Raw genomic sequence first — 16761 nt, 5'->3', positions numbered from 1 at the left:
GAAAATATCTAAAATAAATAAATTTAAATTTGTATATATCATTTGCACAAATAAATAAATAATATTAACTTTTATTTATTTATTAAATTTCAATCTTTTACACCATTGACCATACCAAGTAATTAATACATTGAATCAGCGTATCTAGGCCATTTGATTGTATACTATTATCCACTAAAATATTTTTTACTCAGAGGGGGCAGTACCGATCGGATTCAGGTGAGGCTAATTAGACTGGTTCGGGCCATACGAAAGGCGTTTGGAATCACCCACACGTTTAACTTGGTAGTTAACAAATGAGACTTGTCAAATTAGATGCATTAATAGAAGTTAGTATTCATAATTCATCCACCTTATGTTCTCATAAAATATACCATAAATTATACAATAGGAACTGTAAAGTTGAATTTTGTCCCCTCACTGAAACATCATGCAGGAAGGGCCCAAACAGACATGTCCCTCCCTATTTTCGAACTTCTTCACACAAAATTACCGGGGAATAACACAACAACGAAAAAAAACACCGAATTACAATGGGAGTATTTGCAAGTTGGGGTGTTGAGACAACTGTGCATTTTGCGGATTTGTTCTACTATCATGAAGGATGAGGACCTTTAGTGTGCCAGATTCCCTTAACCAGGCAGCTACCACAGCTCCTGTTGAAATAAAGCGCCCAATATTGCACTTGGCAACATGGAAGGGTGCCCCTATTCCAGTGAGAAGTGCTTCAATGGCACGTCGGAGAGTGCCATCTCCAGCTACTTTGCTGTGTTTGCCCCAACCTGTTAAAATGCTGTACAAATGCAGGAGCTATGGATCTAAGAATGTGGATTACTATCTAGAGAGATTAAGAGTCTGTTTGGATAGAAAGTAAAAAAAGTAGAAAATAACAAGGAAGAAAATAGTTTTAGGAGAAAGTACCTTTTAGAAAGTAAAAAAAGTAATTTCTTTTTACTTTTTTAAGAAGTTTTTTACTTTTTGAAACTAGTTTTCTAAAATGAATTCAAACAAGCTTTTTAACTTTTTAAAAGTAAAACAAAATTACTTTTTTATGTGTATCGAAAAAAGTAGAAAGTAGTTCCTTTAGCTTTTTAAAAAGTAAGGATTTTTAACTTTTTAAGAGTAGTTTTCTTAAAACAAATCCAAACGACTTTTTAACTTTCAAAAGTCAAAAAGTTACTTTTTTGTGTGTATCCAAACGGGCTCTAAAGACTACGATGGTCTTTGGATGCGTACCTAATTAACTTGGGTAACTCATGGCCTTCAAAAACAATAGAGCGTATATTGAGTAGCCAAGAGTGAACCATAGCTTGAGCTGCTCCACAAGACATCAAATGCAAATCCAAGCAAGAATCACACCACACATTATTCCACACATCCTGGCGTTTACCTTCGAGCACAACCAGCTGGGCCCCTCGTCTCTGCACAAAATGTAGAGAGGAGATGAGTACTTAAAAGTGACAACCAATGCAAGTCTTTTTAGGGTCTGCTTGTGCAGTTATGACAATTCTACATGGAGGGAGGTCTTTAAATTAGTTATGGACACACTTAAGAAGCAACTTGCAGTGTCTTTTGGCAAGCCCTTCAGAAACCTTTTTTTTTTCTCCTAGGCAAGCAAGAGTGGTTAGTAGCAACATGAAGGTCGGTATATTTGAACCTATATTGTGGGACCAACACTCCACACGCCTTCACCAACTTAGCTAAGTTGGCACCTTCAGCCCTTTGGCAACTTGCACCACGGAGGAGTTGAAAGAATAAGTCAGGCTGTACTATAAATGTGTCATAACACACGTAAAGGCCAACAGCCTTGCACATTCTAGGAAACTAAAGGCTGGAACAATGCTTGGTTTGATTTTTATTTTATTTAGAATTTTTATTTTTTCCTCATCATGCAACTCATACGTTATTGTAACTTTGAGATTCAGTGACTAGAGCTACAACATAATCATATCATATTTTATGTAATGTTACCAGGATTCTTCAATGTGGTTCTGTATTCAGATAGAATAAGTAAATTCTACTTATAAATGTCACAGCAACATTATATTGCCATACCAGGGTAACATAGACCACAATAAATAAAAGAAAACATGGTTCTTAAAGCTGAGCAAAAAACAGTAATAAAACAATTAGTCGCTGTGGTGCTGCCAGTTTAAATCAAGAAAATTCCAAAGTGCTTCTGATCTGACGCATATGATGGACAAAATTCTTCGCTGGATGACTCCCTTTGGATATGCTTGAAGAAATAAATAGGCAAGACTCAAAGATTTTGTATATGCCTTTTAATCAAATATTAAACATGGTAAGTCCCTTCATGGAATTGTATAGGGATTGGTGATTTTACCTAATATGCAGACTTAAAGTAGGAACCCAACTGATGAGACAAAATCTATAAGATTTGAAACCTCTTGCAAGGAATCTATGTAACAAATACATGGATTTGTGTCATTAACCAATATGGATACTAGGTGTCAGACACAAAGACCCCCACAACCCCATAAGCTGGCACATTCGTACAATTATTTCATATGTTAGAAGGACATTTTTTTAATACACAAAGCACACAAAATAAGAAGAACTGTACTTAGATAGCAGATATACATTAAGAGTTCATTAACAATATGTAATAGCTGAAAATTATATACTAAGATTTCCGTGGTAAAATGTGTCTGGTACATGGGTAAGACATGGAGTCTGAAATGACAAGTTCTTAGGAAATGGGGTGCTCTTATTAGATAAGGAATATGGGGTGAGTTCCAATTGAGTTGTGGAGAAATATAAGGTATGTCACCCCATCATTCCACTGCATTTTATATTCATCGAGGAAGTGTACTTTGATAACAAGGGTATGGGCTAAACATGAAGCTTTACTTAGGTACTGGGTAGGAGCTAAACAAGCACATATTCTCATAATAACAAATCCGTTTTATTTTTTAACCAAGCAAGTGTTATTGCCTCAGACATAACTGGTCTCAATGTTTTGGCCATACTGTCCTTGCCTGAAATGCCATACAAAACTTTTCAAATTTATTTCCAATGATCAATTTAGCAGCTGTAGGGCTTTGCAAATGACAATCATGTCCTATTAAACTTCAAAAAATGTCTCTGAAAGCATGTTAGAAATACTTACAAAAATAAAACATGCAAAAAATATAGGTTACCTGCCCAAAGTGCCACAGCATGTCAGTTAGAGCATTATAAAATGCCGAAGCTGTCAAAGAGTCCATGCGCTTCACTTCATGAAACAAAGATTGAGCTTGAATCCATACATTTTCCCTACACCCCATAAGAAGTCCATGTGCAACACCGTACACCTGATTATCAAACAAACGGAGCTCCTCCAATAACATAGAAGCATCTTCAAATGAATTGCAACGACTGCAGCCAAAAATAACATCACATGGTGAGCAGATTTACAAGTGTATTGTGAACTTTGGATTTTGGTCAAAAGAAACATTATTACAGCATCATTATCAACCATGCGGCCATGACTTATCCCAAATATTTGGATCAGCTATTTCACCATTAATACATATGTCTAAAATATATTAATTTACTCATTAAAATGCGTAACTGCAAGGACCTAGATTGTCAGTGGAAAACACTAAGGGGGACAAGAAGATGTACCAAGCCAACAGCAATATTCAGTAAACAAGTCTTTATTGCCATGCAAGTGCAGCAAAACAAAGTCCACCAATTAACTCAATCAAAATGGAATTTCAAGTATGTTTTTCGAGAGAGAGAAGAAAAGTAATGTAGGTACGGTCGTACTCATCATTCCTCCTATTCTAGAAAAGGAGTTATCATCATCATCATCAAAGCTTTGTACTGAAAACCTGGGGGTGACTTAATGAGTCATATTCCTCCACTCCATTCAGCCCAAAACCATGTTTAGAAAGTGTGTAATGTAGTGGAACAAAAGAAGCTCAATAAAAGGGTCGTAAATGCTCAGACAGAATAGGCAAATGTATTGAACACTACATCACTTTTTCCACATTTCTCTTATCTAATTCCAATCTTGATACATCATTGACGGAAACATAAAAAAATTAGATCAACATGGGAACAAATCCCACATATGCAGACTGCTAAACTAGCTTCCTATAGCAGATGCAATCGATTCTGTTTGAGAAGGGCATTGATCCGAAGCACCCTTTTTTATATATAATTGTAACGAATCCAGAAATAATAATAATAATGCTTATAATTGTACCTCTTTCCAAGAATTTTTGAGAAACACTCATTACAGTTCTGCTTCCCTGAAGCCAAAACTCAAAATTTGATTTTCCTTTTTTTGTCCCAACTATCAAACTAACTAAACTGGATACCCCTAACTGAGCGTTTGTAGTTTGATTAAGGTTTATTACTAACAAATCTCCCGTAGGGAGCTCATTGTTGAGTCTCTAATTTCTCTATAACAAGTCCTAACTATAAAATCAACAGCTAAAATGATATAAAAAGGCATCATCATTAAACAATCAGAACAAGCAATTAACAACTAGTGAAAATTTTCAAGTGGGGGTGAAAAAAGGGAACACATCATTGAGAAGATAGTATGGTGATTTAGTAAAGCTAGTTATGACATCTATGCCCATAGAGGGCATAAGTCATTAAAAACAAGTAAGATTAGTGTTACATTTTCAACTGGCATTCCACAATAGTATTACCCTAAACTCACTTCAAACTTCTTAATAAATAAGTCAACAAACTTAGCACAATAAGATATGCAGAGGATTGCACGAAGAAGTGTACCTGCAAGCATTCAGAATGGCTGAGAAAGTGACGACATTTGGTTTGATATCCAGTTCATGCATCTTATGAAAAACTCCCAAGATACAATAGATCTCTTTCGACCTCCCATTCACATCTTCCTTTGAAGGACATGCTTTCGCAGTAGCTAACTTCTCAAAAAGCTTCATGACCTTGTCATCATCCTCCTCGTCATCATTCTTGAGAACGATACAAGTTGATGATGCATTATGTGACTCATTGATTCCATTGTCAAAGCCTTCTTGAAATTGTGTAGTTGTTGACCGACCAAAGGCATCAATTATAGAATTATAAGTTATGACATTAGGCCGTATCCCTTCCCTTGTCATTTCATCAAGAAGAGAAACAGCAGACTCCACAAGTCCATTCTTACATAAGGAATCAATCAAGGCACTATACATAACAACATCAGCCCTCAAGCCCGCCTGCTTAAACTCTCTAAAAATCTCCATTGCCTCTTGATATAAACCCCCTTTTGAGTACAAATCAATCAGTGTAGAATAAGTCAACACATTAGGAGTAACATGTTCTGCTTTCATCTCTCTAAACAGTTTCTTAAGTTCGTCGTAGCTCCCTTGTTTCCCATATCCCCCCAAAAGTGCATTGTAAGTTACAACGTCCTTTTTAATCCCCATACTCTCCATCTCTCTACAAACACTCAGCGCTTCCGTGAACCTTCCAAGCTTTGCGTAAATTGCAAGCAGTGTGTTGTACGAAACCCTATCTAATCCAATACCAGCAAGCTTCATTTCATTAAATAAATTCAAAGCTTCATCTAACTTACCTGCTTTAGCACACCCATCGATCACGGTACTATAAGTTACAACATTTGGCCACATGTTCTTCTCCGACATTTTCGACATTATATCAAAAGCCAAATCCATCTGCCCACCTTTACAAACTGCATCCAGAAATGTATTATACGTAAAAATATCCTGATCAATCCCCCTATGAACCATCTCATGAAACAAATTTCTCGCATCCTCCCAATACCCACCACGACTACAAACAGCAAGAAGTGAATTAAACGTAATTCGATCGGGTTGAACTCCATTGCTCATCATCTCATCGAAAATCTCAACAGCTTTGCTAAAATCAGCACCCCCTTTCCCACACGCATCGATTACTGCATTATATGTAACCAAATTAGGCTTCAAACCCAATTTCTTCATCGATTCAAAGATCCCAAACGCCTCCTCCCAATACCCACTTCGACCATAAGCACTAATTAACGCCGAAAATGCATAAACCGTGTTCCCATATCCATCACTCTTCGCTGTCTCAAAGACACTCTTCGCGAGATCAACTCGACCCAATCTACCAAGTATACTGATCATGGCACTAGCCAATTTTCCCTGCTCATTGCGCCTGTGTTCCCTCTGAACCGCGAACTCGAAGCAACGAATCGCCTTCGAGCACTCCCCGCGGTTTCCGAGCTCCCGAAGCAAGAAACCATAATCATCGGACCCCGAAAGTTTCGATTCGAAATTACGCAATAAAATCTCTAATGGTTCATCGTTTCCACCAAAGCGGATGGCTTGCTGCAGAGCTTCCTCTGCAGCGGAGGTGTGTCGGCTGCCCATGGAGGTTTTGGGGCGACCAAAATGCATCTTTGAAACGAATCGGGTCGATCGATGACCACGGAAATCGGATCCAAGTTCGGATTTTGAAGGAGGGAGAGGCGAAAGAGATGGGAAATTAGGGTTTCGAGATAGAGGAGAAGTACCTGATTTTGCAGCATTTCGAGTTGCAGGTGAAGAAGAACCGAGAGAGAACTTGTTAGAGGTAGTCCAATGTTGGTTTTGTTGGCGGTTTCGAGAGTGGTTTTGCAGGTTATTGTGGGGATAATGGTGGTTTTGGTTGGGTTTGCTTGCAGTAATGGAGCAATGTGGAGGAGTTGAAGAGGCCATAGAGATTTAGCGGAGATTTTAGAGAGACTGAGTGAGGGTTCTTTTTATATACTTTATAGGTCAATCGAAGGCATTCGGACATAGATATCGCAATCTTATCGTATCAGCTCAACTCCGCTAAATTTAGAGGAGTTCCGCTAAAATGGCGAATGAAGCAAATCTAGCATGTCCTACCTGTCTATCACTGATAATGTTGCGATAATCTGGACCACACAATCTGGATAAAAGATTGTGGGCCAATCTTTGAGTTAATCTTATTAACTTTGTAAATTCATCGAGATCAACAACGTCAAGATTTAGATTATTTGGTGGGACAGGTGTAGCGTGAATGAATATGGTTCATCAAAACATCATGTTGGTAGTTATAGTCGCATAGATGCTGCTTTGGGAAGTTCGAAGATTCCAATGGGAATCTCGAATTACGAGGATGCCCTTGGGAAGTATGATAATTACAGGTGTGTCACCGTTGAATGGGTGTGGAATGGGGCCCACGTTTGAAGTGGCAGTCTGGCCTTCTCCATGTTTTGGTATGAGGGCAAAAAGGTACACAAAAAAAGTTCACTTGAATCTATTACATAAAAGGGTTACGAGAAAAGAGCAATTTAGAAAGGCAAAATCTTGTCTCAATAGAAAAAAAAATTTGGCTGAGAGTTTGCATTGGATTTGGGCTGTCTTAAAAGACCAGTTTAGTTATCATGTTGGGCTTAGTAAGTAGGCTCGACATCTCAGCCCAATAACTGACATTACAATTTATTATTGGTACCCCAACTTTTGCTTATTATACCCCGATTAAAAATAAATAAGGGATTTTTCCCAAAACGAATGCAACTTATGTCCAAATTCTGGTTTTGGTACACTGTTCATTTTAATTCCCAAAATATGCATTGCTAGTAAATTCGTGACTTATATATAATCAATGAATTTGCTAATATATCTACGAATTCCTAGATATTTAAAGTGACGAACTAACAAGTTTGTTAGTTATAAAAATGAATAGTGTACTGAACTCAAAATTTCTTCATATTCACTGTATGGAATGAAAATTCACATAATAACTGATTGAGAATAAGTAAAAGTTGGGGTGCCAATAGAAGCTCTTTCTTCTTTGTTTTTTTTTACTAGATTTTTGTTTTTTTTTTTTGAGTTGGGATTTATATAAGCCTAATAATAATATTAAACAACTATTGAAATTGTTGGAACAAGTGTTATAATGTTTACTCTCCAAAAAAAAAAGTGTTATAATGTTTTGTAACATTGAGATTATAATTTGAGTCAAACGTTCCTAATGTTTGAAGAGTGTGTTTTAATATACTTCAACCTTCAAATCTCAAGATTAGATACATTATATTTTATCAAAAAATAGAAAATTGTGAAATTTTGGATAGAAAAATCTAGGATTTCAAATAAAACACGATTAAAATTGATTGATGACTAGATAGGAAAATTTTAGCAAGGAAGTGAAGATAATTGAATTTAATACCAAACCAAAGATATTTTTATCTTTAACATTTCTAAAGAACTCTTGAATTTTCTATTTAAAATTCCTTTTATTTTATTTTTTTTTTATAAATTTCAAAAACAGAAAAAAAAAAAATCAATCTACTTTTTATGTTTGAAATGTTGAAGCAGATTGAATGTTAAAAGTTGAAGATGAATGGTTTTGATAATGAAAAATGAAAGATGAAGACTGATTTTGAGATTAAAAATAAAGCTTTTTCTTTCTTTTTGAAAATGTGGGTACATATAAGTCATTTTCTATTAATAAGGGTATCTAAAATACTTTTCATACTGGGTCCTAATAATATGACTTGCCAGGTGGCATACTCAATCGACTCCTTGATGTGAACAAGTTTGGAAACCGTAGATCTATATGCCTTAAGATACAATTTTTTATGAAAAAGTACAATCATGTATCCTAAGGAATACAAATCTACAATTCTCGAACTTGTCACGTTTCTTGGTGAGTCATACTATCACGACTCTTTCAAATTAGGGAGGGACATGTTTAAAACACTAGAGTCATGATAATTTGACTACCCCACATGACACACTTAATCGACCCTACTCACGTGACAAGTTTGGGAATCGGAGATATGGATGTCTCGGATACATGGTTCTCTCGAGATATATTTTTATAGGGAAGTGTAGTTTTGTATCTTAGGATGTACAGATCTACCGTTGGCACACTTGTCACGTCAGGAGAGTAGATTGAATGTGCCACGTGGGGTAGTCAGGTTATTACGATTCAAAACACGATTATTATGGCTGATGTGGCATGCAAGCGTGTGTGTCTTGGCACATATCATGAAACTCGGAGTCTTCAGTTTCTGTTGCCACTTTTAATGGAAATCCATTCGTTTCAGAAGAAATGAAGAAACAATGCGACAGAATCTCAATTTACGTTCTCCATCGTTCAAATCTAACAAACTAACTCCTCACCTCAATCAATGTACGAAGGAAAACTCAAACCTGAAAGAAACCAAAGAGAGAAGGATGGATCTTAGAAAATGCTCTTTGTTCTGGATCATCTTTCCTCTTTGACCTGTTTCAATCTCTAAAAATCCATGTAAGTTACTTAATTTCCTTCCATGTAAGAGAAAAAAAAGGTGATTTAGATTCATTCAATAAGAGTAGAAGAAAACCCAAAAGTCGTTTTCCTGTTCTTTAGCTGAACAGGAAAACGACCTTCTCTGTTTTTATTTTATTTTTTTCCTGTAAGAGAGATCTTTATTTTTCTATATCTATCTATCTAATCTAATCCAATCGAAATTTTCTCAGAAGGGTATTTCTCTGCAATCATGAACACCAAAACCCATATTTTATCTTCTATAATCTCTGTTTCCTTTCTCTTGAACACCCTTCATGTCTTGTGTGCCTCTAAATCCAATTCCGATTCATTTCTATTGAGTTGTGGTTCAACAAGTGGTGGCACCGACTCCGATGGACGCAATTGGGAGTCTGATACGAAATATATCGTCTCGTCGGATAATTCGACTCCCACTAGAGCTCAATTCCAAGACCCATCTCTGCCTTCAACAGTTCCATATATGTCTGCAAGGATTTTAACGTCGGAATCCACTTATACTTTCTCTGTTTCCAATAAGAATCGACATTGGCTTAGACTCCATTTCTATCCCTCTTCGTACAACGGCCTCAATCCAAACGACACCTATTTTTCGGTTGTTTCAGGAGGAATCACTCTCCTTAACAATTTCAGTGCTCCCATTACAGCTCAAGCGCTTACACAATCCTACATTGTGAAAGAATTCTCTCTCACACCCTCTCCCACGGGTGTTCTCAACCTCACTTTCATACCTTCTGCGAAACATAATGGCTCCTATGCTTTCGTCAATGGAATTGAGGTAATTTCAATGCCGGATCTTTTCCAACCAGCAACACTGGTTGGATTTTCTGACCAAACCGTTGATACAGAGAGTTCGGCCTTGCAAACCATGTATAGGCTTAATGTCGGTGGACAGTATATTCCCGCAAATAATGACTCTGGCCTAAGCCGGACTTGGTACGATGATTCCCCTTATGTATATGGTGCTGCTTTTGGTGTCACCACTGAGATCAACAATAGTGTTGCAATCGAGTATCCCACCGATATGCCAAAGTATGTGGCCCCACTCGATGTTTACAGTACCGCGAGATCGATGGGTCCTGATTCGAAACTCAATCAGAATTATAATCTCACATGGATTTTCGAAGTTGATGGGAATTTCATGTATGTTGTTAGATTCCACTTCTGTGAGTTGCAACAAACGATGATTAATCAGAGAGTTTTCGACATTTATATCAATAACCAGACTGCACAAGCGTCAGCTGATGTGATTGCATGGGCAGGATCGAAGGATGTTCCTGTGTACAAGGATTATGCAATATATGTTAGTAACGAAACAGCCGATGTGCAGCTTTGGGTGGCACTACACCCCTCCATCGTGGATAAGCCGGAAGTCTATGATGCAATCCTCAATGGGTTGGAGATTTTCAAGTTGAATGACACGGCTGGGAACCTTGCAGGGCCGAATCCAGTACCATCACCGATGCTTCTAGAAGCAGAATCTGAGGCGATGAAAACTTTTGAGTCATCGCATTCCCCGAATAAGGCCCACCTGATTGGTGGGGCGGCTGGTGGGGCCGCTGCCATTGGTTTAGTAGCCGCTCTATGCATTGTGGTCTACCAAAGAAAAATGAGAGTCCTCGGATCTGAATCCGCTGCCACATCTGGTTGGTTGCCGCTCTATGGTAGTTCCCATACGAGCACTAGCAAATCAACAATATCTGGCAAGAGTTGTGCTAGTAGCCATGTCTCATCGATGGCTGCAAATCTTTGTCGGCATTTCTCATTATGGGAAATAAAACAAGGAACCAAGAACTTTGACGAGTCTCAAGTAATTGGGGTTGGAGGGTTCGGAAAAGTCTATAAAGGAGTCATTGATGGAGGGACCAAAGTAGCTATCAAAAGATCAAACCCATCTTCAGAACAAGGTGTTCATGAGTTCCAGACTGAAATTGAAATGCTTTCGAAGTTGAGGCACAGACATTTGGTATCTTTGATTGGGTATTGCGAAGAGGATGATGAGATGATCTTGGTTTACGATTACATGGCTCACGGCACACTGAGAGAGCATATTTATAAGAATAACAAAACTCATCTCTCATGGAAGCAGAGATTGGAGATCTGCATTGGAGCTGCCAGGGGACTTCACTACCTTCACACTGGTGCTAAGTACACAATCATTCATCGGGACGTGAAGACCACCAACATTCTTGTAGATGAGAATTGGGTCGCCAAGGTTTCAGATTTCGGTCTCTCAAAAACGGGTCCTAGTCTGAACCAGACCCACGTTAGTACAGTGGTGAAGGGTAGCTTCGGTTACTTGGATCCGGAGTACTTTCGACGGCAACAATTGACAGAGAAATCTGATGTGTACTCGTTTGGGGTCGTTCTTTTTGAGGTCTTATGTGCAAGGCCAGCACTCAATCCTAGCCTACCAAAAGAACAAGTTAGTCTTGCTGATTGGGCCTTACATTGCCAAAGAAAGGGAACTCTCGAAGACATCATCGATCCTCATCTCAAAGGAAAGATCAATCCCGAGTGCTTGAAGAAGTTTGCTGAGACAGCTGAGAAGTGTTTGTCTGATCAAGGAATCGATCGACCATCAATGGGCGATGTGTTGTGGAATCTCGAGTTTGCTCTCCAATTGCATGAAAACCCAAATGGTGCGAACTTGGTTGAAGATGGCAGACCAACTAAAACATCTGATGAGACAAATATGGGTCTCCATAACATCAACTTAAGCCTCGGAAGTGAGAGCGAATTGGGTGAGGATACAGATGAGCAAACCACAAATGTAGTATTCTCACAGATCGTCAATCCACAAGGGCGATGAGAAGAAAATTCTTCATCTTTGCTATAGAACCATATCTGATGATGAATGGCTGTGATGAAATAAAGCGACGTTTCTTCGTTACTTAAGAGAATTATGCTTTTGTTTTTTTACATTTTGTGCTGTGTGTTGGGTTTCTTTCTCTGTACCCCCTCCACTCCTTAGTATTGTATACTAGACAGATTCTTGAAACTGATACTAACTTGTATTAAATTCATCATCTCAGCTCTGTCTGGTATTTTATCTTATCCATGTGTCATACGATACCCCGTACTAATAACTGTTTCTGACATAATTTTACATTAGAAATGTATTTGTCCAGAATAGAACAAACAAGCTTAAATTATTTTGTTTGATCATTGATTGACTTAGTTTTGAAATAATATTGATTCCCGACAAGTAGATTGTTGTCCTCATTTTTAGGATCTAGACTTCCAATCTTCAAGACTTCTCTCAAACATTGGAGTCCTCAAGCACAATTGATAAAATCTCACTGATAGATCATCAAAAAGAGTATATTGTTTGAACCATAATCTTTCTAAATCAAAATCCATCGATTAATTTGAAAGATGATCGATGAATCTTACGGAAATGAGATTGAGGACATTGAGATCGATGAATGAGTAAAACAACCAGGAAAGATAAAAAGAAACGAAAATTTCCTAAAAATAAAGTAGAAATAGCTCTAATATGTGACAAACTAAGAGAAAGTCGACTTAGATGATTTGAGAAGAAGAATCAAAAGAACATGGATGGAGATTATCTTCCATCCATGGAAACAATAGAAAATTTGCCTTTGAACAAGATTTGTTTAACTGACTACAAATATTTAGAATTAGGCTTTGTTGTCCTGGTTGATATGGGTAATCAAAATTGAAAAAAAAAAAAAATGCCAAAATGGTGCTGCCCAGGTTCGAACTGGGGACCTTCAGTGTGTAAGACTGACGTGATAACCGACTACACCACAGCACCACATAAGTGATCTTTGTACTTTATACACAAATTTTAGTATATAATATACATATACGCAGGGGCCCATTGAAGAGGGTGGTCCATACATATTTTTCTTTTAGAACAAGCCCTTATCTGCTTTATAGATTAAGGCCAAGCCCAAACATCAAATATCAGAATAACACACTTCCCCTCATGTTAAGACTCTAAGCTCCGTCAGCCATATCTATAGACCCTAGGCACATATTTAAGAAGGCAACAACAACAAAGTCTTATCCCTACCTTGTCAAAGTATTTTATTATTGAGAGTGAATTCATATCTGCTTTTAACATCTCCATCGATGTTGTTTTGGCTCTTCGTAATTTTTAGGACTTTCAACTTAAATTTAATTGGTGCAGTAATCAGCCTTTGTTGAACATACCTAAATCATATAACCTAACTTCTGTTTAATCTTAGTTTATCATCTTTTGGAGATAATAGTACATTTTTCCCAAAATATTTAAGAAGGCATGACTCTCAAATTGATCGTTCTCTTAGATCAATTACAATTCAATTGGATGGTTGTTATGATTGGAGCTATTGTCCGATAATGAAGGTATTTGACTATCTTGAATGACATCGATCACTTAACAATGTCGATTTGTTCAAGGGATTTTGTTTCTTTTTTTGCTTTGGTGGGCCGCATGTACTATCCCATCCAACGCGTGTACATCATTAAATAGCCACCTTTTTTATGGAGGGGGCATATAGAGATTCGAAGTCATGATCTATGGGGAGTGTGGAGGATATTTATTGCTAGGTACTAAAGGAGGACACGTGACACCTATGGATTTGAGTCAAGTACAGAGATACAAGGGTAAGCTCGGTGACTCGGTTACAAACCAACCATGGGTTTGAGTCTCGGTTGGGGAAAAGCAGGGAATAAATCAAAATGGATTAAATTGTCCCTCATTCGGATTATCCATTTGCAATATCAACACATATTCCGAGGTAGACACGTGACATTATTTGAAGATGGTTCTTTTCCTTTTTAATGTAATAACTAATTTCGGTAAGGGTAATCTGGTCCATTGTATCTTAGTAAGGGTTAACTCCTTAAAGTTTTTCTATAAATAGGCCTTTGAGGCCATGGAAAAGGGGGGGAGGTAGAGACAAAAAGGATGGAAAGAGGCCATGTAAGAGCGAATTTGATAGTAGAAAGGCTCCTCGAGCCCGTGGACGTAGGCACGATTGCCGAACCACGTAAAAAATCTGTCTTCTATTTTCTTTTTTATGTTTTTATTACCATTTTACGAACAAAAATGTGAAAATCATGATGGAGGATGATTTATCCCAAAATCGGCCTCCACAATTGGCGCCGTCTGTGGGAACTCGAACAATGAACTACGAGAAACCGCATGGTACAGTCGAGGTCTCAATCAAAGGGAGGTGTTGCTGTCAATACCAGACCTTGGGAGATTAAGATCTTGGATCTGTTTGTGTCAAAGGACAAAAGGTGGTGAGAGTGAAAAATCCCATCAGAGAGAGAGTGAGAGAGATGACAATCGGAAACACTGTGGACGACTCTAAGTTTGGAGTAGAAGGTCCCGTTGAGTCTGGTATCACCTCCATCCCTCACTTCTTCATCCATTCACCAGAACCCTCTATGGGCCCACCACTACCACAAATCAGGTACTCGATGAAATTCCCATTGTCGATCTCTACAGAGTGAAATTTGACCGTGGATCAACCATAGTCTACCAAATCTGTGAATCGTCCCCCAGGGGTGGTTTCTTCCAAATCACAAATCACGAAATCCCCTTACAAATCCTCCACCATCTGATCTCTTCCATCTAATCTTTCAACAATCAATCAGCGGCCATCAAATCGCGGCACTACAGCTGTGGGGTCGGATGCAGCGTATTGTTCTTGACAGATTTTGATCTCTTCGAGTCCAAAGCTACAAGTTAGAGGGGCACACTTACAGTTCGATTGGACCTCACACCATCATACTTTGATGAAGTGCCTGAGATTCGAAGGAGAGAGATTGTGGAGTAGGGACCAGGGAATCCAACGGTTGATAGAGACTCTGATGGGGATTTTATCAGAAGGGTTAGGTTTGGGTACAAAGTGGTTGAAATAGATGACGTACCTCAAGACAGTGGTGTTGGAAAGACTAAGACGACACTAGGGGCTGCCTGAAAACAGTGACAAAGGTGAGGATGCGCAAATCAGACCATTGTACAACGTTAATGGCGGTAGCAATTATTGAAGAGCTTGCAGCAACAAGGTTGGCAAGGCTATCTCTTACGTTGCATTAATGGGTTCCAGGTATGTTCTGGACTCAAACCACTTAATAAGGTGATAAGTATGAGAATGTTTATTAGGTGTTTCACATACACATCAAGGGCTAGGTGAAAATGTGAAATTGGACCCTTTGATTAAAAATTCTAAGATTATCCTAGGAATGAGATTGAATTCAGTGCTTAGCCTTGACATCATTATTGATTAGATGACTTCCACTTTTCCTTGTAAGAAGTAAAGAAATTACTAAAAGTAAGGGGGTAAGCCAAGTTACCTAATTATTGACTTAGCAACGTCAACCAGTATATTGTATCGAGCAACTATATTGCTCGAGGGCTTGGGTTAAGAGTGCCCCGTGACCCTATTTATTATGTGAGTTAATGTGAGTTAACTCAGCATGAAAATGACACAGGACTTCATATGAGCCCGACTCAATCACATCAAACTTATTATTTTGGAATCACTTAACTTGAGATACTTAGTTAAATCATGTACAAGTAAATAAATAAAAATCAATCGAGTCAAGGGACCCCGTCGGGTCATGTGACAAATAATTGGGACTTTACCCGAGTTAGGTGACTCAAATGATTAAAATGGTAAATTTATGTAAGGTTCAATCCAAATTCGACTCGCCAAGTTGTACGGTGTAAGTGAGGGTCTAACTTGAACTACGAACGACCAATTTATTAATGAACAATTGATCTCAACTCAGTAAGTCAATTGGTTTTGATTTAGGGGGTAAATTTATAATTGAGATTTGTACAATCTATGGAGTGGCACATATCGACAACACCGGACTATGAACTAATTGCCTTATTATTTTATGCAATTATTACTGTTGCGTGTCTACTGTTACTTTAAAGATGTAGGAAACAGAAGAACTTGGCACACACCCGACTCGTATGGGGAGTCCGGTCCACATCCTAAGTCGGTCATACGGGACCACTTAGTGCAAAATCCGACTGTTGGGGGTCGGCCTACAAAGAAAGCCTTGGCCCTTCACTGGTGTCGAGCCCAACTGAGGGGTTGGTATAGTGGAAAGCCTTGGCCCTTCACTGGTGCCGAGCCCAACCGAGGGGTTGGTGTAGCGGAAAGCCTTGGCCCTTCACTGGTGTCGAGCCCAACCGAGGGGTTGGTATAGTGGAAAGCCTTGGCCCTTCACTCGTGCCGAGCCCAACCGAGGGGTTGGTGTAGCGGAAAGCCTTGGCCCTTCACTGGTGTCGAGCCCAACCGAGGGGTTGGTATAGTGGAAAGCCTTGGCCCTTCACTAGTGCCGAGCCCAACCGAGGGGTTGGTGTAGCGGAAAGCCTTGGCCTATCAGGAGAGCCGAGCCCGATCTGGGACTTCGATCGGTTATTCTATCATTTATCAAAGTCTTGGCCCATCAGAAGAGTCGAGCCCGATCTGGGACTTCGATCGGTTATTCTATCATTTATCAAAGTCTTGGCCTATC

The 16761-nt window shown here is 38.7% G+C and overlaps 2 protein-coding genes and 1 non-coding gene across 3 annotated transcripts; 1 reads left to right on the top strand and 2 right to left on the bottom strand.

Moving 5' to 3' along the window:
* Positions 1–316: 316 nt before the first annotated feature.
* GUN1 (s uncoupled 1) lies at positions 317–6793 on the bottom strand. Its single transcript, XM_086428170.1, has 4 exons — positions 4753–6793; positions 3162–3378; positions 1237–1421; positions 317–793 (listed from the first exon to the last, which is right to left on the bottom strand). The coding sequence occupies exons 1-4, from the start codon at positions 6678–6680 to the stop codon at positions 529–531; spliced, it is 2595 nt and encodes an 864-aa protein (XP_086284296.1). The 5' UTR covers positions 6681–6793; the 3' UTR covers positions 317–528.
* A 2295-nt stretch (positions 6794–9088) lies between these two features.
* Positions 9089–12319, top strand: LOC147383552 (receptor-like protein kinase ANXUR2). Its single transcript, XM_086428764.1, has 2 exons — positions 9089–9246; positions 9459–12319. The coding sequence occupies exon 2, from the start codon at positions 9479–9481 to the stop codon at positions 12074–12076; it is 2598 nt and encodes an 865-aa protein (XP_086284890.1). The 5' UTR covers positions 9089–9246; positions 9459–9478; the 3' UTR covers positions 12077–12319.
* A 652-nt stretch (positions 12320–12971) lies between these two features.
* On the bottom strand, positions 12972–13045 carry TRNAV-UAC (transfer RNA valine (anticodon UAC)). The gene has a single exon. It is a non-coding gene; the product is annotated as a tRNA-Val (tRNA).
* Positions 13046–16761: the final 3716 nt, after the last annotated feature.

The sequence above is a fragment of the Akebia trifoliata genome, chromosome 16 (genome assembly GCF_017979445.1).
Source record: "Akebia trifoliata isolate Shusen 1 chromosome 16, ASM1797944v1, whole genome shotgun sequence".
Classification (NCBI taxonomy): Eukaryota; Viridiplantae; Streptophyta; class Magnoliopsida; order Ranunculales; family Lardizabalaceae; genus Akebia; species Akebia trifoliata.
Note: the sequence above shows the minus strand (reverse complement) of the source record. Positions and strands in the feature narration are given on the sequence as shown.